Raw genomic sequence first — 25,508 nt, 5'->3', positions numbered from 1 at the left:
CGCGATTTGAACGCTGGCGCGGCTGCTAAGCTAAAGACAAGAAAATAACAAAATGGCGGAAAGTTGACATCTTGTGAAATGTCAGTGTTCGCTCGTTAAAATCGACCAGTTTTAAACGTAATGTTTGGCAGTAGTGGTAAAAATAAAAATGCAGAGTTTGTTGGTAAAGTTCAGGCTGCACGTCAGCAGCGAGCGGAGGGGAAGGAGAGAGAAAAAGCTGCCATACAGATTCAGGTTTGCATTGTTTCATTTTATTTTTTCCACTTCAGAACTTTGTCATATTTTCTTATTAACCCTTTCACTGCCAGAGTGTTTGATGGAGTTTTGTAAGGTGACTCTAACTTTTGGGTCTGTGGACGAAATTCTATGATGTGACCATTCAAATGAAAGCTTTCCGTACTTACACATGGCGCTATTTGTTTTTCAAAATTTTACAAAATGAAGTTTGGAAATCTGGTCGCAATTTGCCTTTGGCTTACATTTGGCGGTGAAAGGGTTAAATTTTACTCAAGTGAATGTTTTTTTTTTTTTGCATTTTACGTATCCTTCAGATTTTGTATCGTTTTATTTTGGTGCTTTGTAGGCATGGGTAAGAAGATTTATTTGTGTTGGACGGCTGAGGGCAGAAATAAGGTATCGAAAAGTTAGGTTTAATTTTTAAAAGATACAAATCAAAGCAAATTTTATCTTGTAAAATTGATAAAGTATCCTTCCAAATTGACAGATATTCAAAACCAGGGATATTTCATGGTATTTTTTAAGCACTAGCCCTTTGGACAGAGTTGGTGGTGGTCAATTTGTTTCATTAGCTCTGGTCAATTAACTCTATACGGTCCTGTGATTCCCAAAGTGTTAGGCATTGCTTAAATGGATCCAAAATCCACAATTGTTGGATGAAACGCACTTATTCCCTTTGAACAAGTTAGGTGACTTTGAACATGAAAGGACTTACGCCATAGAATTTTATTTCAGGTTAATTGAGCACACTGGAAAGGAAACGTTCATATTTAGTGCTCCAATAATAAAAGGATATGGTCCACAAAACTGATTAATCACGTACAGCATATCTAGCCTATCGTGTAAACTGTTTCCTTGACATCCCCTGATCTTGACCAATTTTGGATTCTTTGTTCAATTCAGAATCGATTCTTTGTATTACCGGTTATTTATTTGAGTGCTTTAAAAACAAGCCTTGTTAAAATAATTATTCCACTCTGTACTTTGAAGAGGTCATTTTGAAGGAGTACTTATCTTTTATTGGAACGCACTTAAAGGCCCCAGGAGGGGAGAGGTTGGGTGAGGCGAGTTACTCAGGTACATACCGGGTATAAGTTTTGTATTGATCCCAGGTTGTACAATAAATAGGGGGGATGCAAGGAAAACAAGCCTTAACTAATTCATCATCTCATTCAAGGCAATTCTCCTCTTGTTTCTAAGCAAATATGAGACAATTTGAAAGAAGAACCTAGAAGCTGATTAAAAGTCTCTTATTGCTTTAGCAGGTACCCCTTCAATAAATAGACCTCTTTACCCTTTCACTCAGTGTCTCTTATGTTTTGTTGGTACATGCAGGGATGAATTTGACAGGTTCATGGAACAGAGTACAACTAACAAACCTCCAGGTATGACTCACTGCCAGTATTTATTATTTCTAGAAAGCCATTGCCCAAATAAATAAATAAATAAATTAATTAATAATAAAAAATTGGGGAAAAACTCTGGCTGGTTATCCTCCTGTGCAGCTGCTCATGCCAGAGTCACTGCGGTAGTTCAGACAGGAAGCGTTGCATGACTCTGGCCCAAGTTATCTCCTTCTGACTGGTCAAAGACACAGATTAGTCAAATCTAATAATTAATTGAACATTCCAAAAATGTTTTCAAGGTCACATAGTTTTCTTTCCTTTGTTGGTGACATACAATTTTTAGTCATTATTAGTTAACATTAATTTTTAAATTTCGTTTTCCATGACCTCAGACTTGTTTAATCCTGGTAATTTAGTGCTATGGCATACAGGTTAAATGTACAAATTATAATACATCTGATCATATAATGCAGTTTTTGCTTTCTTTTCTCTTTTAGGAATAGATGTCTTTCATATTGCTCGAAAATTTCTTTTCGCTTTCCAGTTGAAAGATGATGAAAAGGTAGACAAAACTCTAATGATCATGAAGCAATTGTCATTTTAAACTAGTTTGTATTAATAATTAATATTTGTGTTTCTCTGCCAAAGGTTGTTTCTTGAAAGCAGCACTATTATGTTGTTAAAGAGCCTTATCTAACTAACTCCGTTATCTGTTTCAGAGGTTTGAGACACTATGTAGGCTCATTCTTGGAAGTATGGAGCCAGCACAGAATGAACTTAAGGTGAGTTTATTTAAACTTTTTACACTGCGAAATTTTTACTTTATCTGTTGGCAGTACATTATTCTTATGTTGTTTTGATTTGAGATAAAGGTTGCAGCATGTATTGAAGTGGCAATAAGTCTAAATAGAATTTCTAACTGAGTTCAACGTCAGTTGGTGTAAGCTATGGACTGAGATTTTTCCCCCATTGTTTTATAGCCCACATGCAAAGTGTGGGGTCAATGAATAAACAGGAAAAAACTACATTGTGTTTTATTCATAACCTACAGTGTAAACTTAGAAAACTAGGTTTCTGTTGAAGGTTTTAGTTTATTATAACTCTGAGGTAAATTGAGCACACAGGAAAGTAAACTTTCAAATTTAGCACGTCCATGGCATTTAAATAGGATATTGTCCACAAAACTGACCTGTCACAGCACTGCAAATTAAGACCTATAATGATGTGAACTATTGTATTTCCCTGATTACACTTTGGTCTGCATTTGATCAATTTTGAATTCTTTGTTTGGTATATGATTTTTCATTCAACAGAATGTTTTTTGTGGACTAATTTTTATTAGATTTATTTTGTAGATGATATTCTCAGCTTGGGTCCTTTCTTTTTTCTTATTTATAGTTGTGCTATGTGTCTGTTGTGCTGTCTCAAGATCTCCTTCTTCTTTGGCTACAGCAGCTCAAACATATTTTACTAATTTGCTGCAAACTGATTCGTCAATTGAAGGTGTGCATAAATCATATTAAATTGCATGCAGTGTGCAAAGAAAGAAGTGCCTGATAGCCTGGGGCTAGTGGATTTTGCTATTGGGCTAGCGAATTCTGTTCTTAACTTGCCTGGTGGGCAAGTGAAGTTGTTTGGGGAATTTAAATCATAGAAGAACTGTAATAAATCCTGTTCATCAAAATTTGGGGGGGGCTAGTTGATATGAGTTTTAGGCTAGTATATGCTAGCTACAGCTTGTCCCTAAAAAAAACTGACTTAATTAATTTGCACCCTGATATGTTCAAAACAACATGTCTAGGATCACAACTACAATTCACTTTTTTTTTAGAAAAAAATAAAATTATAGTGATGTAAAAATCCCATTCGTATCTGGACTGCCTGTAACTGCCTCCTTGGCCTTTGCACCACTTATCACTTTATCAGTTTCAATGGTCACAGACAACTTTGACATGTATCTAACTTGTGCAGAGTGAAGAGATATCTCAAACCATAATCACTGAGCACCATTCAGTCAATTGGACAAAAGAAAAATGCAAACAATAAATCATCTCAGAAGATTACACTTAAAACTTTTTCCACTTGCCATCATCAGTTCCTTCAAAGCTAATCTTAAGATCCTAAACGTTTTCCCTAAACTTGCCCCACAGTAATGAAGCATTAGTTAATGCTCAGTGATATTTAAGCTGATATTTACCATTAGGAGTAGAAAGCAGCTTAGTGCTCAACTTATAAACAACATTTTGGGCAATTTTGGTTGTTTTGGGCTAGATAGTGACCAGAAGATGGTTAACCTTGCTTCAAATTATAATTGTAATTTTTTTGACAAAATTTGCAGGTGGTGAATGGTTTAATTTTAACTTGTAGATTGTCTGTACGAAGGCCCTACCTGTAGGTTAGGGATCAGTTTCTCCATGACTACAGTAAACTACAAGAATTGATGATTAAAATGTGTTTGTTGTTTTCTTTTTTTACATGCAGCCTAATGTTTCTACTGAAGCAAAAAAGATCAGCATTTATTTAAACATGGTAGGCAAGAAAATTAATTAAATAGTAATTTATTTGAAATTGCGAATTATTATCATTTTTAAGATATTGCTGAGAAGTAATTGCATCAGGATTAGGCCAGGGGAAAGAGTACAGGACTGTAGAGTGACTCTCATGGGTTAATTGTGATCCTCAGAACCCATGAGTGAGAGGAACTAAACTGCTCACCTGTTAGTGTACGGTTTGCCTTGAATTACAGTTTATAACAAGAGTACTGCTGCTTACAAACAAGCTTGATTGGCATCTTCAAATTAATACATTCATACAATGTATCTGTGGTTTGTGGTGCTGAGTTTCTTATAAGTGCCTCTTGTCATCTTTCTTTGTAACACTCGTGAGCTTAAGCGATAACAATGACGACAACTAAGAAAACATCACTTAAAAAGTTAAATTGCGCTTCTTCAAACTTTATCACCCTTATTCCATCTCGTTTAGTTCATCAAATGTTGGCAAATTTTTCTGGAGGTTGAATTCTAAAAGACTGTAGCAAAATTAAAGTTCAGGAAAGAAGAAAGTCTTTGTGTTGTGTTCACGTCATCCACAAAACATGAAAATAGACATCTTCATGTCGTAAAAGTAGTCATACAGTGGTGGCAAAGAAATGTACAAAACCTGTTGTTTTGCCAATCTAAACCTATTGCTTTTTTGCCATCTTGTTGACATCGCTGTTGTTGTTGCTTAAGTCCCTTTTGTACATCCAAATGGCTTTTGTTAATGAGTTTATTGCTGTTCAAATGAAGTATGTTATTCAGGCATACCTAAAAACAGAAAAGAGAAAGGAATCTCTATCCTAAACCTGCATAGTATTGAAATGGCAGTCTTGTTTCACCAGTAGTTTGGAGATGAATAATGTAAGAACAGTGTCCTCAGTACAGTGTTTTGTGCTTATAAATTATGTATTGACACTTGAATAAAGCAGAAATTTTAAAATACTCTACATTTACATGTAGCAGACAATTTGTTTTTTCTTCTATTGCAGCAGTTAATATAGGTGAGGGGACAAATATTAAGTTGTTAATCTTTCTGTTTGTTTGTAGCTTATTATTTTTACTGACTGTGGGAACTGGAAGATTTTCAGCATTAAGGGAGGTATGTTGCATGCATGACAGTACAAGTTTACTGTCAAATTGACATGAGGATAGTTCTTCACTAGTTTTTAAGAAACGTTTCTACAGCTAGGTTTATTGCACAAAACCTAATATACTTAGTGATAATATGCTTTGGGCAAGTTAAGGCTCCAGTCATGTTTTTTTTATTTATGAACATTGTTTTAGGTGAGGCATTGCGACCTAGCTTACAGCAACTCTGTGCAAATGTTTTGGGACATCTGAACACTAAAGGATTATACCCATCATTAAAGGTAATGAACAACAAAACTTTATACTGTAATTCAACAGCACTGCCCTTGGTTTTAGGGTTGTGTTTTCAGCAAGTTACTTGGACCATCCACTTTTGACGTATGTCGTTAACTTTTAGCATCTTTTTCCAGAATGCTACAGATAACAAGGTTTTGAATTTGGCCTTATATTGTATCTAAAGGATAATGCAGATCCGGGCTCTGCCTAGTTCTTCAAATCATACTCAGCCTCGTCCAAAAATATTTTCGGAAACTTTACTCTGAAGTTTAACTGGGGTTTCCACAGTTGTGGGTTAGGGAGTGAGGCTGAAACAAAAAACCCTGTGTTTGAGGTAAGGGGACATGTATCTTCTAGAACAAAACATTTGTTTTGCTGATTATTGTTTGTCTAGGAGCTCTTGATGTCTGGCCTTGCCTGTAGTAATCCCTCTCTCAAGTCTGCTTCTTTCATGGCAGTCATCACATTGGCTCTCAGGTACTGCACATAAAGTATTAAAGTTCATAATATATTCACTGCCACTGCATCATGACATTTAAATTCTGACATTACAAGGAAACAGTTTCAAGATATGTTCACTGTTATGGCTAAAAGTTAATTCTTTTAAAGTGCAATTAACCCCTAATGGTGATTTGTGCCAAAAAAAAAAAAATAATAATCATGATTGATAATAAAATCCCTGTGTTTCCATGGCTGTTTGAAGTTAGGTCTCTTATGTCCCATTATTGAGCATTTGTGGGAGCTGGGAATGACACTGTTGTAACGTCATTGAAGGAAACAATTTGCAGTCTACTCATAAGCATATCTCTGGGAAGTGAGAAAGGGGAGAGCGTTTTATGTGAGTCAGATCTTTCTTCTCCGGAAACATTCAGCAAGCATATAACCCCAGAATGGAATTTTGTGGACCCCCGAAAACAACACAGGCATCGGGCATGATTCCAACTCTTATTCCAGAGAAGGTCATGCTGCTCACATGAAATTGAACTGCTTGATGATGTCACAACAAATCTTGGACCCATTCTTCGCAGTGCTTGGTAATGGCCATAAAAAATGTCCACATTTAAAACATTGACAAATTATAAAAAATAAAAGAAAAAAGGGGCCTGAGGCCAAAGCTTTTCTTTGAGCGCTAGTAATCAGAACAATAAGGAGATTTTGATTAGCAAAAAAAACATTTTTGGAGTTAGTGGTTATTATCACTTCCTGTGGCACACATTATTTAGGAGTATGCTAACTATGTACTAACTTATTTTCTTTTAGGCCTCTTGTGCTGAGCAATTTTTCAGAAAATCTCTGCAGTCTGTTCATTTTAAACATCTTATCTGTACCTGGACTTATCCTTCATCTCTCAACAATGGCTTCAGATGTAAGTTATGAAGTCATGTTCATTAGCTGAATCTTCACCTGCTCAAATGCACATGTATTGTGAGTAGATAGCCTCCAATAAAATTAATATACGTGCATTGATAGCTGGGGAACAAGTATCTCAGACCTAAATGTGCCTGAAATTCTGAATCCAGGAAGGATAATAGAATCTTACGGAACCTGGAATCTTGTTTTCTTTCAATGCACTATCAGCAAATGGGCTGGAATTTTTTAAACATAAAGTCGAGATCAAACTTGGTTTTGACAGATTAGATTCAATGGAAACACCAAGTTTTAGCGCTTGGACTTTATCCACAGACTAAAAAAATCAAGTAATTCAACACAAAATTTAAAACTGGGAGCAAATTGTCAAAGCTGCTTAATGATTTAGTTTATGTAAGTTTATTGAGTTTTTCAAAGAGAAATTTATGGAGTCATCCTTAATTTTAATTTTTTAGGGGTTAAAGCCACTGAAAACACATGTCATTTATGAGAAAGTCTTGTCATTTCTTCAGCAAGAACAGAGCAGTAGAATTGTTTTAAATTCCCTAGAATGTAGCTACACCCTCTGTCTTTTAGGTGAGTTCATTCTCTCTAAGCTGCTCAACATTTATTTATACTAAATTTAACATTAAAGTTGACATCACATTGACTGGCAATTAAAGTGCTCTCATGATTTTGTTGCAGCCAATTTAATAGAGCTCTCCCAGCTGCAAGAAGAGGTTAGTGTCAAAAACTTACCAGGCTCGCTGCCTTTTCCAAAGTCCAAAACTTGCACTTGCGGGGTTGACGAATTATTTTCAATTGTTTACAGAAAGTAATGTACAGCGTACGTGTGGCAAACCAGGAGGTATAGCGAATTCAACAAGTAGTGAAAGGACTTGTTACTGCACAATCATGTAATATCCCCTATTTATTAATTTTTTACATGATTGTAAAATGTTGAGGTTAGTTAGCAAATGAATCATGATGGTGATGATGACAATAATAATGATATATAATAATAATGATAATAATAATAATAATAATTAATTTGTAAGGTAAAAAATCACAATTGCTTATAAGAGAACAGCTGGTCAGTTTATTACTTTTTGAATGTGCTGTTTATTCAAAGACAAATCCATTTATTACTGCATTCGTATTTCCTTCTGTTTCAGATTTTTAAGCAGAAGCTAACAAGTTTCATTGTACGTATTACTAAATAGTTGATGTAATAATTATCTTTACTGCTGATTTGATTCTGAACATTTACAGTGTTCCTAGAGGTGGTCTTGATAATGCTGTTGTTTCAAAAGAGTTGTTGGTAAAAAGAAGCCCAATCCCCATTTCTAGTATCTAGAGTGCCTTGGTGGTCTTTACACTAGATAACAAGAATATTTTGGAATATTAAAAGTGTAGTATTTTTTTTCGTACATAAGAACGCTTAACGCTTCACTCACAAGCGACACTTTTACTTCCAATATGAGCCTTCGCGCCTCCCCTGAGAGAGTGTCGGAAATCTTATCTAACTGGATCAAGATCCGCTATATTTTCTACTTCGACGCCAGTGAGTAGCAATAACTTTTTATTTCTGCCAGGTAACTAAAGTTGTGTTTTATTTGTTTTTATTCATTTGCACAGGAAGTTGTAATAAAGCTGCTTTATTACTGTCAGTCATATGTAGCCAAAAAGCAGTCTAATCTTACAAACTGGCATCCAGTGTTAGGATGGTTTAAACAACCCACAGATGAAAGGTAAAAAAATTCTTGATAGAGCGCCTCAACGTTACTGCACATTTCAAAAACACGCGAACTCTGAAGTTCAAAAGCCAACCGACGTTTGCGTTCTTTGCTGCCGTCAATCATCTTAGTCATGGTTTGTGATTTGCGATTGGTGAATGTCGATCCGTTTTGTATGTTCCTGTAAACGCAGTAGACAAAATCCTTCTCTGTCAGTCAAACAGGCCAAAGAAAACAGGAAAAAGCATGTAAAGTAGACCCTAAAATTCGTCGTTACTTAAGGTCTATAAAATCAAAAGAGTTCCTCGGGCGCAAATTCGAGCATTTAGGGTGACAGTTTACGTGTGGAAGAATCCGTTACCGATTAGCCCATATCCTTTTACACAGTTAGGAAGTTTAATTTAACGCTTTTTATTGTTGCTGTTGTTTTTATTGTTTTTCTTGTCAATTTGCTCGAAAAGTACTTTTCATTTGCCTGAGTTATTTTTTTCATTTAACAGGTTAAACAGTTCTATTCCTCATGTGAGACAACAACTACAGTCTTTGTGGAGTCGCAAAGTGGTAAATCTGCTATTTAAAGATTTAACGGTAATGACGGAAACAGAAAACCAGGAGACAAAGAACAGGGAGGACAAAGGTTTGAAAAAATAATATTTAGCATCCTATACCTCCTCAACGAACTGCTGTTTAATCAAATGTTTAGTTCATATGCATGAAAATAAAGGGAACTATTGTCAAAAAAAAATGCCTCGATTTTATGAGAACAGTGTGCTCGCTGATATCTTTTCTTTTTTCGCTGAGACAAAAAACAATAGACCATTTGCGATATATTAAAATTCATACTTTGCTCCTAGGCTTGGACGAGTAAAACAAAAGAAATGTATTATTCATTTCGAGATAATTTCTTTTGTTTTATTCCCCCAAGCCTCGCAGCCAAGTATGAATTTTAATATATCGGAATTGGTCTATTGGTTTTTGAGCAAAACAACAGCTCTGCACGCTTTTTAGTACATTTCTTTGACGTCAACTGCACGACGATGTGAAACCTCCAAATGCGACGTTTTATGGATGACGGGAACATGCGACGACGAATTTTCTTTTCTCTTTTTGAACCTGAATAATAATTCAAATATATAATTCTAATAATTCAACTCCAGGAAAAATCGCCGGTTACATTTGTCGAATTGAGCGGGTCCAAAAAGACGCAATAGAAATTGAAAGGATGCAAATTCATTTTTTAGCGACGTTTTCACTCCCGTCCTCGTTGCGCTGCTTAAGCTCCCTACGGTCAAAATGTGAACGTTTACGAGGAATTGTTTCGACTCTATTTTCTAATCACTTTAGCAATGTTGGTGCGTTTGGTGTGACAAACTAGAGCCCCTTGGCAATCAGCTGTCATGAGTGTCTTTGAATGGGTACTCTATCTCTTTTGGTAGCTTGTGAATACTCAGAGTGATATGTTGTCTTGACTTTTTAAGTGTACTAATACATTTTTTGAACTTATTTTTTGAGGTAATAAAAAGCCATGGTCCCGTATGAGGGGTCGCTCCAGATCAGGACAAACCAATTTATCCAGTTCTCAAACGGACCTCATTTTGAAAGCCTGCGTTATGTATCAAACGGTTCTCTCTTCTTTCTCGCAAATCAAGCTGGACATACTAACAGGTTTGTGTTGTTAAAAAAACAATCATGAAAACTCGACTGGTTTACCATTAATTGTGTTTCCACTATAAAGTCAGCTTTTTTAACAACTCTTAACATTAATGCCAGGCGTTCACAGTTTCGTCTTACGTAAGGCCAGAATTCTGGTAAGGCCTCATGCAACTCGCTCTAGAAATAAAACAAATGGAATACACAGAAGAAATGCTTCCGTTCCTTCTTTACAGGGCTGAGTTACCAAGAGGGTTTCGTTGTGCGTCTTTGGAAGTTCTTTGAATCACTTGGTTTCGAGGACACTGCAGAAGCGCGTTTGGTGACCTTGGAAAAAATTGGTCTTTTTAATAACTGTGAGCTGCAAGCGGCTCTTATCCTGTTCTGCGACTGCTGTAGTCATTTGATACCGTGAGTATTGAGTTTTTGATCTCGGATCTTACTCACTAGAGCTAGACTCGAGGACAAGGACGACTACGGGGACCAGCGTCATTTTGGCGGAAAAACATGGCAGCCGTCGTCATTCTACTACGGGTTTAGCGAGAAAGTCGTAGTGGCGGAAACAAGTCATCTAATGTTAGAAGTTTTATCATTTTGCCATCGGGAGAGGGCTGAACTTTTCTAGTAAAATAAAAAAGCACAATGTAGCTTTCCGAAGTGTTGATTTTTTGAGAAGAGGTGAAAAAACTTTACGTTCGATCTCGTCCTCAGTCAGAGTCGTCCTCGTCCTCAAGTCTTGTGGTCTCTACTAACTTCAAAGTGAAAGCCATATCGTGCAGTATGATAAATAACATGACCAAAGTAATCTACTCCTCAATAGATTTCGTTAAGGATTTCAGTCACAGTTATACTGTGAAGGCCCAAGCTTCTAGGAGGGTCCGGAGCTTCTATGCTCCCCCAGAAATTTTTTGGATTTTAACTCAGTTTCCAAAGTTCTCTTTCCTGGGTTTCTAAGTCATTCAGACAGGATATTGGCACAGTTCCATTCTCCTCGGATGAAGCCTTGCAAATCGGCGGATTATTTCCTGAAGGTCAATTTCCACGCAGTGGACATGGAGCAAGGCGAGTCCAAGCCATTTTCCAGATTTCAACTTGAAAGTTTTTTTTATTAAAAACATATTTATTACGAAAAATCTGACAAATTTCCGATTTCAGTGAATATGGAGCAAGGCGAGTCCAAACCGTTTTCCAGACTTCAATGGTGGAAGCCGGTGTGAATCCGCGCCTGCTGTCATATAAGACAGCTATATCTTCCCCAATGGAATTTTTTTAAATTGAAATTGCAGTTGGAGCCACTGCAATAGAGTAGGGTACCACCGAAAGAGCTGACCATCAACTTTCTTTTAAATGTTTAAACCATATGAGTTCATACAAAGGCTCAAACTTCTGAATCACGTGGTACAGGGTAATATACAGAAGCCAAACGCTACTCAATACTGTTCAACTGTGACAGTTAAATAGACGGATCAGGAAGCACCAATGACATTTAAGAGTCTTCATAGCCACTAATATCACGGCTGGCTTGACTGACAGACGACCAACAACATTGCTACTTAATTGACCAATCAGGTCAATAAGCAAAGTTTAATATAATAAACTGACGTGATACAACACACTTTTGACTCTGAAAATGACTACCGCACAGGTTGTCGAAACGTCAGTTACTGTCAACAACAGTCCTTTTGAGGACCACGCTCACCCGGACGATTATGCTCCACCCACTTATCGGTAGCTTTTATTAGAATAATCAATCTTTGTTAGGTCCTCCACAGCCCAGACGTTTTTGGACTTGAATTCTTGGCTCGCAAATTCAAAGATTGTTTTGTTTTTCTGTTCGCAGTATTGTCGACGACTCTGAAATGTACGAACAACAAAAGCCATTCCGTTTGGACGAGCTGGTTCAAATATCGGCTTTCCTCAACGCCTTGGTCTTCAAAATGCTTTGGAACGACATGGTGGATGGTAGGTGTTGCTTGTATAATTTTAAGAGAACCGTTCTGAAATTCTGAAATTTTGTGTTTCTTTTTATAGAAACCAGAGAACAGATGCTAAATTCAGCTCATACATTGTTGATGATACTTTACGACAGAGACTGTAGACGAAAATTCACCACTCCAGATCACTGGCTGATCAGGTTAGATATAAGCAAATTAATAGTCAGAATGTTAGCCTGCCTAACTGAGGCCTGTCCACACTAATGCGCTTTCGTTGTCATCGAAAACGCATCGATCGATTCGCGTCTGCACCACCGTTTTGATGCGTTTTCGACAGCCTACACTAGAACTTTCGAAAACAACAGAATTGCGCGTTGACTTGTGACGTAAGTTGAACTCTATGTGTATGCTACAAACACACGCACCTGCGATATTTTCGTTCATCGTTTTCATGTTGATGCGTTTTCGACCGTCCACACTAATACGATATGAATGCGTTTAGGTTTTGATCCACTTTCAAGAGCGTTTTCAAATCGATGCATGCGTTTTTATTGTATTAGCTTGGACAGAAGACCTAAACGCATCGAAATGTATGCGTTTTCAATCGACAACGCATTAGTATGGACGAGGCCTGAAACAAGAGGACCTTGAAATCTGACCAGACTCATCTTTCCTCTACGGATATTCAAGCTAACAAACTACTTTAGGCTAGGTTTACCTTAGAGAAGATTTTTCTGAATTCATTAATGTTTCCGGATTTATTGCATTTATAGTTTTCGGACTCGTAAGTGTTTACACAAATTAGTAAATCCGAGAACATTTATTCAGATTGAAAGTGTTTACTTTAGATTCCGGATTAAAATCTCCGGCCATGTGACTAAACCGGGAAGGTGTATTTCAAATTCTTGCATCTCTGTGTAAACGGCAAAACGAATCCGCGGTACCAACACGACGAATCCCGAAAAATCCCTTCTAGTGTGAACCTAACCTTAAAAAGCTTGTTTCCATCCCCTCCCCCAAAAAATAAATCACACACAAAAAAGCCAAAAGAAAACAACATCAACAACAACAAACTAACGAAAGGCGCCGCATCGAACGATTTTGTTCTTAATCGAGTGTTTCATTCCTTGACTTTACCGGAAGGGACGCTTGTTGCTCATGCTTCACTCCTAGTTCTCTCGTGTTCTTAAAATTTTTCCCGTGCCTTTATAACTTAACGATACACGACAAACAGGTTTACTTATTTCTCTAATAATTAGCTGATAAACAAAATAATCCAGTTGAATTGTTATTTTCACTGGTCTTTTTGACAGGAACATTAAAATGAGTACGTTTGTGTCTGAGCTCGAAAAAAAGAAGAAAGGAGCGATGTTAGTGATTCAGAAAGTTCCTCATGTTCTGCCCCACAGAGAGGTAATCAACTCTGAGCGGTAACTTTTAGTTATTTTTATGAGAAGTTCAGGATTTTGAATCGTTTCAGAATAGGTTTCACTTCGAGTGAGATAAGTATCATAAGTATTTACTTTTTTTCGTGAGCTTTTTATCGCACGCAATCACCTCCCCTTATCCAACATGAAGGACTTCATTTGACATACCAGTGTAAGTTTTTGTACTTTTAGACATTTTTTGCGTCCGATTCCCAAGTTCTCAAAATAACTGTCACGTACGCGTCCTGCGAGCAAGCTCTCCATCTGGGGGATTAGTCTTGTGGAGTCGCGCGCCGCTAGATTCGCTCGACCCTCTCTCCCCGCCCCGTCCCCGCTCCCTTTCCTCCTCTCTTCAGGAGTTTCAACATGGCGCTTTCGCGAGCAAAAACATTCGCGCGTCCGAAGAAAACGCCTGCACTGCAGGCTAGCAAGCTATACTTTATTTGAGGTTAAGTCGCCGTTCGCTTGTGATCTCCCTTCATATATCTTCCTCTAGAGATCTTGCTTACAGGCTCCAAAGAACGTTCTTTTCAGCTGCTGTGCGGCTCTATTGAACCAAATAAACCGAAAAATCGATGTCACAGAGTGAAAGTCACTTTTTTTACTTTGTACTGCTATTATTATACTCTTTATTGTCCTAGCGAGTGCAGTTATTCAGAAGACTGGTGGCAAAAGACAAAGAGGACCTGGGTATTACCCGTCCAACGGATGACTTTCTACCACACGGCACGCTGGTCACAATTCAACGCTCCAGATTGTTAGAGGTTAAATACGTTTTCCTTCTGCGTTTCTTAATGTTTCTAAAAGGGTGCAAAGAAAGTCAGTTTTATAGCTTGTTGTTATGAACTAGTCCGAAAGTCATTTTGCTTAGCCCGAAAATTTTTCTGACGAGCAGGATTAATGATCAGATAATTATTATTCATCTTTTTCACCATTATTTAATTAATAACTTGCTTTATTAATTCTTTGTAGTAAGCTATAATTTAACGAAAGCTTTATTAGCCCTAGGAGCTTACTTCTAAAGTATTTTTAATTGTTTTTACCCGTAGATTGTGCGGATCACGCATCTAGTCTGACATGAAATGTAATTTGACACTTGTTTTTGCAGATTTCACTTCGTCAGATCGACTAGAAAAACGGCTTTCAATCCACGTGAAATTATGAGGAATTTTTAATTTGTCTCACAGTACTTATGTAATATGAATTCCCCTAAAAACTTCACTTGCCCGTTGGGCAAGCTGAGAACAGAATTCACTAGCCCGATCGTCAAATCCACGAGCCGCGGGCGATCACACACGACTTTCTTTGCACGCTGTAGTGTTGTTTTAGTTAATTCCATAGCAATTCAAAATTTGTTTTTGCTTACTTGGTAGGATGGTTACGAGCAGTTGAGTTTGCTTCCAGCTCGTACATTCAAAGGTCTTATTCGTGTCAGATTTATTAACGAACAGGTGAGTCGTGTTTTTAGTCGCGTTGTGCACAGGTGCGCACTCCTACTCGCTTCATTCTCACTTCAGAGAATAGTGATAGCCGGGGACCCAGAGAAGGCGCGCAAGATTACGGAATTGTTTGGGTTGGGGGTGTTGGGTGGGGCTGGGGAGGGGGGGGGGGGGGGTAGAGAGTGAGGTAGTTACTTCATGTAATGCTTTCGCTCTGCCCCCGTGTCACTCCATAAATGTGGTTGTTAAGTAAGTGATTGTTTTTTGAATTTATTTGTCTTCAATGAGCAACCGCCGCGAAAATCAGGTTGCCTCAAAATAGTGAAGAACGAGTAAAACAAACAGTTCATATCTCATATTTCCAAAATACTTTGATAGTGCTGTATATTTACTGATCTTGGCTTTCTAGTTCCCCAGATACTCCCATAAGTTTGTATTAGGGTGTTAGAATCTAACCAAACTGAGGTTTTGCGTCTTTGGAAGAGTGAAACAATCTCACGATGGGCTAGCGCTCGAAAATTCAGCTTCTCAATCCCCCTATGGTGGCCAAGTCACCTAATCAACTAAGGGCCCGTTTCTTGAAAGGCCGATTAGCGCTAATCCAGGATTAAAATTTTGTTCCACTTTTAGTATTTAAATTCCTATGCATTGCTTAGAGTAACAATTTGAGTAATGATTACTGTATCTCAGAAGAGACTCAACAGTATTTTGAAAGCTTGAGATACATGTTCTTAGACAAGAAAACCTTGCTTAAAATTTGACTTAATCCTGGGTTAAACTTAATCATCTTTCGAGGAACCGGGCCCCGAGTTGGTAAAACCAAATCTTTGTATTTCACTTCCCCACCAACACAAACCACAGTTCCTTTAGAAACTAGCACCTTCATTTCTTTGTCTTTTCAGACGTCAAAAGCAAAGCAAAACCCATCAGGATTATATTCATTCCTTTCTCTCGAGGTTTAAATTTACATCCACAAATGATAGACTGTTCTGTTTCCAGGGTCTTTCTGAAGCTGGTATTGACCAGGACGGTGTGTTCAAAGAATTCTTGGAAGAGGTGGTCAAGAAAGGATTTGATCCCTCGCTTGGTTTATTTAAGGTAATAGTAGATTGAAGCTCAAAGAGAAATTGCAATCCGCCACCAAAAGAAGGAAGGATTGTGGATAACTAGACTTTCAAAAAAGTCCTTCGTCCGATTTAATATGGCGCGTATTTTCTTTTTCTCTTGGCTCTTTTCTTGTACTCTTGGCTAATTACACGTGTTACAGTTAAATTTCCCCTCTTGGACACGTGTCTATTACCAAAACCGCGGACACCAGGTATATTGCCGGGAAATGATAACAGACTTTTGACTGAAAAACAATCCCACTATTAAGGACTCTCTATTATGGACTCACTCTAAACAATCAACCTCTCCCTTGAATCAGTTTTTGACTCGGCTTTGGTAGTTTCAACGTCCAAGATGGCAGGATAGCATTATTCCCGAAAAAAATTATCGATCGCACTGCAAATATAAAGTACGCCTGCTTTGCGGGCTAATTTTATTGTACTTTACACCTTTGCGGTAACGAATATTGAGCGCCATCTCGCAACATTCAAACCATTTAATTGCCTTTTTGGTTGGATTTACGATTCTTTTGTCGAGCATTAGTTGAAGTTGTTCCTTCTCTAATACAAATGTTCCTTTTTGCACTCCACTGTGCGGACTCTTAAGGACACTTACTTGCGGCCTTGAGGTTGTTATAGACAGTCTAGGGGCGTTGGCCGGGATATCATAATTTCAAAAAAGTAAATTTTAAAAGCTGTGTGGATCATGCGGAAACAGTTTCCGGTGAACTGATTGACTTCCGGAACACTCGCTTTCATAATTCAGTGCGTCATATTCTTCATTTGTTGACTCCGCCTCGCTTTAACGCACTGAAGCATGAGAGCGAGTCTTGCAAAAGTTAACTAGTTCACCGAAAATTGTTTCCGCATGGTTCACATAGTTTCTAAAAATAACTTTTTTGGAATTTTCATATCCCAAAAGTATGACTGGGAGACTCGCTCTCTGACCGTCCTCAGTAACGCCTGCAAGTCAGTAGCCTCGCATCTCTTCAAATGTCTTTACCCTTAACATTGGGTGATGCACTATCCTTTGCGACGGTGCTACTTTCCTAACCTCGTTCGTTGTTGAGTTCATCGAATCTTGTAAAACCTTATTATTGTTATTGTTTTTCAGATGACAAGTGGCGACGAAGAGCGTCTTTATCCGTCCACTACATCCTGCATTCATAACAACCATCTGAAATTATTCGAATTCTTGGGTAAAATGTTGGGAAAAGCTTTATACGAGGTATCCATCCTTCTCTATTTTCTGCATGACATATTTTGATATTTTTTGTCCCTCCAATAATTTGCTTACAAAAACATTGTTTGTTACTCAAAAATTACCTCTTTTTTATAAGAACGTTTTTTCCCGACCCAGGCTGAATTTTCCGCTTTTATCTGCCGTTTTTAGGCTGGAAATATTTTTGTATTTTACTTAAAAAAAGAAAGAATACATCATGATACTCTTTGCGGCTCGTTCATTTATTTTGTGCTATATCTACGGTACTAATGTAGTACATGTACCGTTCATCGAACTGTCATTAGCACTGAACATTTGGCTATAGCTAGTGCAGTTTTTTTTCAATTTGTTTGCTAGTTTTGGCTTTTAGAGACAGGAATAATTTTATACGGCTAAGTTAAAAATGTATAGTATTGTACTCTGCATGTATTGTATTTACAGATATTCAACATAGAAAGTTATATATATTCTTAAAATATTCTTAAAATTTCACAAATTTCAACCTCGATATAGCATATTCTTATACACAGAAAAGAGTGTAGTTGAAAGTATCACAGCATTTTTGCCTCGATGTATTCAATCATTTCCTGCTGAATGTCACACATCCTCGAAGTTCTAGGGCAGCTATTCGGGACGAATCGCCCACGAAATTACTGTCGTCCCGACCAGCTGCCCTGGTCTCCGAGAAGTGAACGTCACATGACATGCATAAAATTTCACTCAGGTCGATGAGTTATATTTTTCTCACAATTTACATATTTTCATTTTTTTTTCGTTTGTCCTTACCAGGGCATGGTTGTTGAAGTACCCTTTGCGTCGTTTTTTCTTAGTCACGTTCTTGGCCGTCAAAACACTGGTCTTTACAGCTCCATTGATGAACTACCTTCGCTTGATCAGTCCCTTTACAAGAGTTTGTGCTTCATTAAGGTTCGTCACACCTTTAACGAATTATTTTCCAGGTAACTTTTTCGGATGGTAGTTTTTTTTGCAAAATTCTGTTATTCTCTTCTCCATCTTTGTTTTCCTTCCTTGTCTGCCGAGTCAGTTGACGACAACTGTCTACTTCAAGGAAAACAATTCAGAGTCGTCCAAAACATTATCGGTAAATACATTGAAAATTCGAAGAATGTACATGGACTAGGGGAGTATTAAGGCTGGTTTACAACACCAACTTAAGGATAAGCACCAGCAATACACAGGCAGAATAACTATTGTTGATAGTCATCAGTACCAATTTGTAACGAATGATACAAATGATCAACCCTGCATTTGTGATGCTATTGCTTATCCTTCAGTTGTTGATAAAAAAAACCGCCTGCCTTGGACCTGGCAGGGGCAGCGTCTTCGGAGACCAAGGATGATAAACTTAATTGGTAACATTTATCTCTTTAGTTGCCTAGTATAATTTTCTGTTTACTATGGATTCAAATCTCTCACATGTAACGTTCATTTTATATCTGTATTCATTTTTCTTTTTTAGCCCCCGTTGAAGGTGTTTGTTGCAAACCGAAATATCGAGCAAATATAATTCACTATTTTAGTTTTGTTTTCTTTATTTATTTTTGTCTATCACTCTTCCTGCCGTAAGGACCAGTTTACTGTTGTAATTTTAAAATTTGGTATTGAAGATGTTAATGATCCAGGTCTACTCAAGATCCGCTGAGCCTCACTGTTTTTTTTTTCACAAATGTTTCTGATACTAAGGGTGGCACCCAGGCAAGGCCAGGGCAGCGGCTTCGAGGACTACGGGTGGACCTGACAGGGTCAACGGCCTCGGGGTCTAAGGGTGGACCCGACAGGGGCAGCGGCCTCGGGAACTAAGGGAGGTACCCTGCAGGGACAGCGGCCTCTGGAACTAAGGGAGGTACCCTGCAGGGACAGCGGCCTCGGGAACTAAGGGAGGTACCCCGCAGGGACAGCGGCCTCTGGAACTAAGGGTGGACCCGGCAGCAGGGGTAGCGGCCTCGGCCGTAAAAAGGCTATGTAAGTTTGATGCTCTGACGCTTTGAAGTGATCACATTGTTTTTTGTTATCGCACAGCATTATGATGGTGATATTAGGGATCTTGAGTTAACTTTTTCGTTTGATGAGGATGTCCTTGGCAAGGTGAGCATGATTTGCTTCGTTAAACCTGAAGGAAAAATAGCGATGGAAAATAATGTGCAGAATTCCTTGTAGAGGAGTTGAGACGGTTATTTTGTATCTTAGTCTGTGAAATTCAACAGTTAATAATACGTACGACGAGAATATCAGAGTGATTGAGATACTTAACAGATTATTGCCAGTTTATGATGATGTGAATTGTTTGGTTTGTTTTTATTTATTTTCTCATTCTTTTTTTTTCTTATTCTCTATGAAGTTACGATCGTATTGTGTTGGTTGTTGTTCTGTTTACACTCTTCTGGTGTATATTTTAGGTGGTAACACACCCGCTTTTGCCTGGAGGAAGTGCCATTAATGTCACGAACGACAACAAGTGAGTAATGCTTCTTGTGTAAACTCTAGTCATAATCGTTTTGAAAATTAGCGATCCTTAGGACCTCCAGTCCCAGGAACTTAAGGGTCCCTTACTTTAAGCTTTTTTTAAAGGATCTCCAGACGTTCTTTCTGTGGATGTGATTAAAAAAGTGAGAGGGGGGAAGAGTGGTATCAAGCAAAACGTTTTTTGAAACATTGTCCTATGTCTTTCTTGTAGTAAATACAATAACATTGACACAGCTCCCCTTGCACAAGTGATTAATGCACAGCAATGTCCAGAATTTCGTCTTACATGACGCCAGAGGTTGGAAAGATGTATGGGTAGAAACCAGTCCTTCTGCGTTCTTGGGACTCTTCGGCTCAAAGAAGCGTGCGTCCCTTTCATTTTTTGAGCATAAAATATGCACACGTGTGGGTTAATGGGAACCCTGATAATTGCCGAGTTTGCACTACTTCTGCATTTCCGAGAAACAGTTGGCATTTTAAAATGTTTTTTCACATCCCTGGAAGACTATTACCTCTATTCCTGGAGAACGTCTAGGTGCACCCAACTACATGTGATGAAAGTGGATATGAATTTACCAACTGACTTACCGGTAACCGGATCGACTAGTTTTAAAAAATTGTAAACGCCCTATATTGTTCGTCTGGAACTAAATTTTGGGAGAGCTTTAAAAACACTTTGGATGAGAAATAACTTGTATGTAAATGTTATTTTTTTTCTTCATACAGGATCAGTTATGTTCACCTGATGGCGCATTATCGCATGTGTGTCCAAATCCGAGAGCAGACTGCAGCCTTCATACGGGGCTTTAAGACTATCGTGCGTCCTGATTGGCTACAGATGTTTTCCGGTCCTGAGCTTCAGAGGCTCATTTCCGGTGACAGTGCTGCCTTGGATCTCAGTGATCTCAGGTAGAATTGGCTAAGTATGCTGCAGTTAAAGGAGCTGTGTTACAGCTGTCTGGTTCATTTTGTTAATGTTGCCAGTTACGCTTTCTTATTCGTTCTAAAACTTAATCTTTGCGAAGGAATAACGTGTACATGACAAAATCACAGATTCTTGTCCAACAAATATCCTCCCAGGCATTATATCAAACGTTACAAACAACGAAAATGAACATTGAAAAACTGTAAGGCTAACAAATTTTAAAAAACCCACAACCGCAATCCATTTTAATCTTTTCCAAGTTTGTCCATCCTTGCCTTCTTATGTATTCACTGTGTTGTTAATACCTTTTTTAATGTATTGATTGGTCATTTTTATGTTTCACTCAATTTGGTGGTAGTTCCTGCTGTTAGAATTTTGATAAATTTTGTGACACAGCTTCTTTAATGATTCATTAGCTATAGTTTGTTATTGTGAGTCATTATCATTGCCTTTTCCGACGTTTGAAAGAGGGACGGGGACATGGCCAGTGTCAGTTAAGATGGCAAGTATCGCTCCGACCAATGGCTGGATTTTTCTCTCAGTGATCTCAGAGCTGGACTATGCTTATAAATACTCACATGTAACTAGTTTGTCTCCTGTCAATTGGCTTTTATTCACGTTATGTTTGGTATGGATTATTTGGTTGCGATTTTTCATGTGAGCTGTCTGCAACCTCCTTGACGGTAGATCTGCTAAACTGATACACTTCAAATATAAACTAGGCATTTGCATTTTCACCTCGTACGACGTTACAAGGCAGGCCTGTGCACGGAAATAAGTCCGTTATAGTCCATGCCCCAGTTGTTCGCAAGGTGGATAAAGCTATCCGCTGGATAGTTCAATTTGTCTCCATCCAACGTTTGAACAACCGTGCTCATATTGTTACCCTTAACATCATGACCTCCTTGAAAGACATCATTTCTTCGTCCTCCTTTTCTTTAGGGAGCTTGAGCAAAGGCGTTTTTGAGCGACACACGTCAAGCGGAATTGGGGCATTTTACCTTTTAACATGCTTTGACGCTACCACATTTGAATTGCTTAGTGTTTTTCTGTTATAGAGACTATTTGCCCCATGGAGTAAGTTACTGCCTTATAATTCAAAAAAGCCACCTCCAGTTGACGTGCGTTGGCTAAAAATGCTTTGCTTAAGTTCCTTAATATCACTCTTTTTGGACATTTTTTTTTAATTCGATCACTCGGTTATGTACCTTTTTTCCTTTTCTAAACAACACAGGCGACACACACGATATTACGGTGGCTACCATAGTAACCACAGAGTAGTCAACTGGTTGTGGGATGTTCTAGAAAAGGAGTTTAATGAAGAGGAGAAATCCAGATTCCTGAAGGTATTTTAAACAAAAAAACAAACAGTTTTTTTTAATATTGAAAAATATCGAAATACTGCAAAATATTTATGCGATAAAAAATATTTCAACTTTATCGCAACATCTTCTTCGCCCTTGAGGATGTCCAGGCGCTAACTTCAGAGGACTGGAAAGACAGAATCCTAAAGAAACGAAATGGCCACACGACTCGTCAAGACGTTATGGGCATAACGTCGAAATACTTCTTTTTGCACAAAATCATTTGCTCTGGGTTGAATTTTTGTTATTTATTACGTTTCCGAAGCAGGAAGTTGGTATTTTAAGCAGACCATTTAACTTGATCAACCATTCAAAGCCATTCGGTTTGAGGCCATTTTGACGTCTTCCCTGATCATCTTTTTTTGTATCTTCTTGCAGTTTGTTACAAGTTGCTCTAAACCTCCTCTGCTCGGCTTTGCTCATCTTGAGCCACCATTCTCAATTCGCTGCGTAGAGTGTAATGATGACGAGGTAAGAAAAGAACTGTTTACCTAAAACTACCCTTCATGTTACTCAATATTTAGGTTGTCTGCGTCCCTTTGTTTATTTAATGTAAGTAAACGAAATGTAATGCATCTTAGGCTCCATCCATACGAATCTGGATATTTTCGAATCCGTTTTTTCTTTTTTTACACAATCGACTTTCCGTCCATACGAAAGCAGTAAATCCGCTCACCGAAACTGCATCGTTTTCAAGCCGCTCTCCAGCGGTTAAAGGCCCCTTTCACACGAATCCAGATTTCGAGTTATCACACAATAATGCAGTAACCAGGATTGTAGAAATAACTCATGCACACAATTTGCACGTGACGATGTTGGACTCTGCCCCTTTTACAATTTGAACGTGAAAGAACGCAAATTGTTTACGAGATTACTTTTCTCAAACGATTTAAACAAATCACCTCCTTTTCTAACATCTGCAATAAAATTATGCACCATTCAATGTTAAGATTGATACCCTAACATCATTAATTGCCCTTGTTTGACCATTAGCAACATGACGTTTGGATGTCAAAATCTCATTGGTTCCTACCATCAACTCATATTACCTCCAACCTTATTGGCCCTTCATCTCTGCAACACACATACAAACACACAAAGCCACAAAGATACATACGCTCAGACCACTGAGCTATTTTTTTCTACGTAGCTCAAAAACTCAAAATTGGATAAAAGTCCTCAATTTGACATTGTAAAATACTGTTTGCAATCATTAATCTTATTGCGGTTGTGCCTGCTGACCTAGCTGTTGGTACCGTTTTTATTTTCCCGCCACAGGATGATGGTGACACGGTTGGTAGCGTATTTCGCGGGTTTTTCAGCATCGGACGCAGGCGTGATCCGGTCAGCAGATTGCCAACATCTTCCACGTGTTTTAATTTGCTTAAACTTCCAAATTACAGAAAGAAAACCACGCTTAAAGAAAAACTCCGCTATGCCATCAACGCTAACGCAGGATTTGAACTCTCGTGAGTCGGCATCAAATGGAAAGAACTGAAGTGAAAGTAAACAGCATCTAGCTGCTCTTGGTATCTTGGTAGTGTCTATGGACTACGGAACAAAGAAGAGCCGCGCAGAAGTTACGCTCAAAAGGAACTGTAACAGCATGAAGACAGAACTCCGTCGATGAAAATCGCGTGAAATTAAAAGTAACACTTCACGCTCTTCGCTTATCGAGTACAAGTGTTCTGATATTGCCACAGATTCTATGAATCTTGTATTATTCATCGACGAAAGATGCTAAATATACGTTAACTGGTGAATCATGTTACGCGTCACAAAAGACACGAGGCTCGGGCAGCGACCTCAGTTGATTAACCAAGGAATAGCCTGCGTAGTCGGCGGCATTGTTAATTAGCGCGAGCAAAAAATTCCTTTCCCTTTCTGGCTTCACCGCCAAAACTCTCACACACGTCAAAACAATTCCGCCAGCTACGTAGGCTAACTAAGGAATTAAAAGACAGTAGTTGCGACTTGTTTAGGGGATCGAAGTTTAGAAGTGTTGCCTAGAAATAGCAGTGCAGGGGTAGTTCCAGCTATAGTCTTTTTTTTTTTTTTCTACCAAGAAACAGCAAAGATTGTGTAAACGTTTCTGTTCTTCAAGTTAGGACAAATAAGCAAAGTTTGTGTAACGGCTGTCAACTTTAACTTTATTTTTGTGTCATGAAGGGAATAGTCGCAAGAACAGGACATAACAAATGACGAATTTGCACTTGTTCTGGCACTCATGATTTGATCAGACTCTGGGTTCTGGGGCCCGTTTCTCGAAAGTCCTAATGAATAGCGGGCCCGGAAAGCCACCTGAAAGCTGTTGTTGTTTATATTCAAGATAAGGGTTTCAATAGTTTTCCAGATGACAATATGAAAATATCTGTCAACTAAACAAAATGAACTGGTTTGTTAGCTAGGACCCACGCTTTATTCTCTTTATTCTCTCTTATACTATTGAAAATTTGATTTCAGGCCCGAAACGTTAACGGGACTTTCAAGAAACGTGCGCCTCCACCATCTGAACGCCTGAAACCGGCTAAGGGAACTGAGACGGGAAGATTGTGCCTCCTTCCAGTTGTCCTTCCTCTCCTCTTTCTCCATCCAATTCACCCCCTCCCCTCCCCCTTCTGCGGCATGAATGTTGCGTTTCCCTCGTTGACGTTTTAAATTGAGACAAACTTGACTACTGTTTCAAGTGCCGAAAGTGGTGCTCAGTCTTACGAAACCACAAAGGCAAGGTACGAAAAATTGCGGATTTAACGATCAAAGCACTAAAAAACTCTGCACGTGCTTGACATTGGGAAATGAAACTTGAGGACATTTTATAAGACGTGAAGTCCAGTTGGATGCGGCCCCTAAAAAGTCAACGTCAGGAAAATTCACGTTTGTTTGAAAACTTCATTAGGCTCCGAGAACAAAATGCCTGTTCGAGAGAGGAGCGGCGGCTCATTTTCGGAACAGCGGCTGGTAATCGAGCCTAAAACTTCAAGGAGTTGAAAAAATTGGGAAGAAGTTGGAAAGACTTCACTTTTTCAGGAGTTTTTATTTTCGTCGTGGTTTCGCAAAGCTATATTTACAAGATACGATCTTGTATTCATTGGAAAGCTTTTCTCGACGAAGAAAAGAGCTCAAGTCTCGGGTAAGAGGAGGGAGCTGGGAGCAAGCTAGATGGATTTAATTTCCTAAGTAAACAATGCAGCACAACCCTTGTTCATTTCTTTATTACTTATGCTAAAATTGATTTTACAAAAATATATGTACAAAGAGGCTATTCTTAAACCTTATCACAATAATTAGATAATTGTTCGTATTTTTTGGTGTACGCATAAATAGAAACCAAGTTTATTATAATAATCCTAACTAATTAAGAATGTTTGCATTCGCTAGTACAAGATTCA

At 38.3% G+C, this 25,508-nt stretch overlaps 1 protein-coding gene across 1 annotated transcript; it reads left to right on the top strand.

Moving 5' to 3' along the window:
• The first annotated feature begins 2 nt into the window (after nucleotides 1-2).
• On the top strand, nucleotides 3-24,321 carry LOC140952553 (ubiquitin-protein ligase E3B-like). Its single transcript, XM_073401978.1, has 32 exons — nucleotides 3-234; nucleotides 584-633; nucleotides 1,573-1,622; nucleotides 2,081-2,145; nucleotides 2,303-2,365; nucleotides 2,982-3,086; nucleotides 4,065-4,112; nucleotides 5,168-5,219; nucleotides 5,405-5,490; nucleotides 5,880-5,962; nucleotides 6,746-6,851; nucleotides 7,309-7,429; nucleotides 7,538-7,572; nucleotides 8,008-8,037; nucleotides 8,471-8,583; nucleotides 9,069-9,205; nucleotides 10,081-10,233; nucleotides 10,455-10,629; nucleotides 12,059-12,180; nucleotides 12,250-12,352; nucleotides 13,466-13,565; nucleotides 14,221-14,343; nucleotides 14,953-15,030; nucleotides 16,018-16,116; nucleotides 17,239-17,352; nucleotides 18,136-18,273; nucleotides 19,387-19,452; nucleotides 19,764-19,822; nucleotides 20,557-20,739; nucleotides 21,990-22,101; nucleotides 22,498-22,590; nucleotides 23,398-24,321. The coding sequence occupies exons 1-32, from the start codon at nucleotides 121-123 to the stop codon at nucleotides 23,590-23,592; spliced, it is 3,171 nt and encodes a 1,056-aa protein (XP_073258079.1). The 5' UTR covers nucleotides 3-120; the 3' UTR covers nucleotides 23,593-24,321.
• The last annotated feature ends 1,187 nt before the right edge of the window (nucleotides 24,322-25,508 follow it).

Source organism: Porites lutea, chromosome 11 (assembly GCF_958299795.1).
Source record: "Porites lutea chromosome 11, jaPorLute2.1, whole genome shotgun sequence".
Classification (NCBI taxonomy): domain Eukaryota; kingdom Metazoa; phylum Cnidaria; class Anthozoa; order Scleractinia; family Poritidae; genus Porites; species Porites lutea.
Note: the sequence above shows the minus strand (reverse complement) of the source record. Positions and strands in the feature narration are given on the sequence as shown.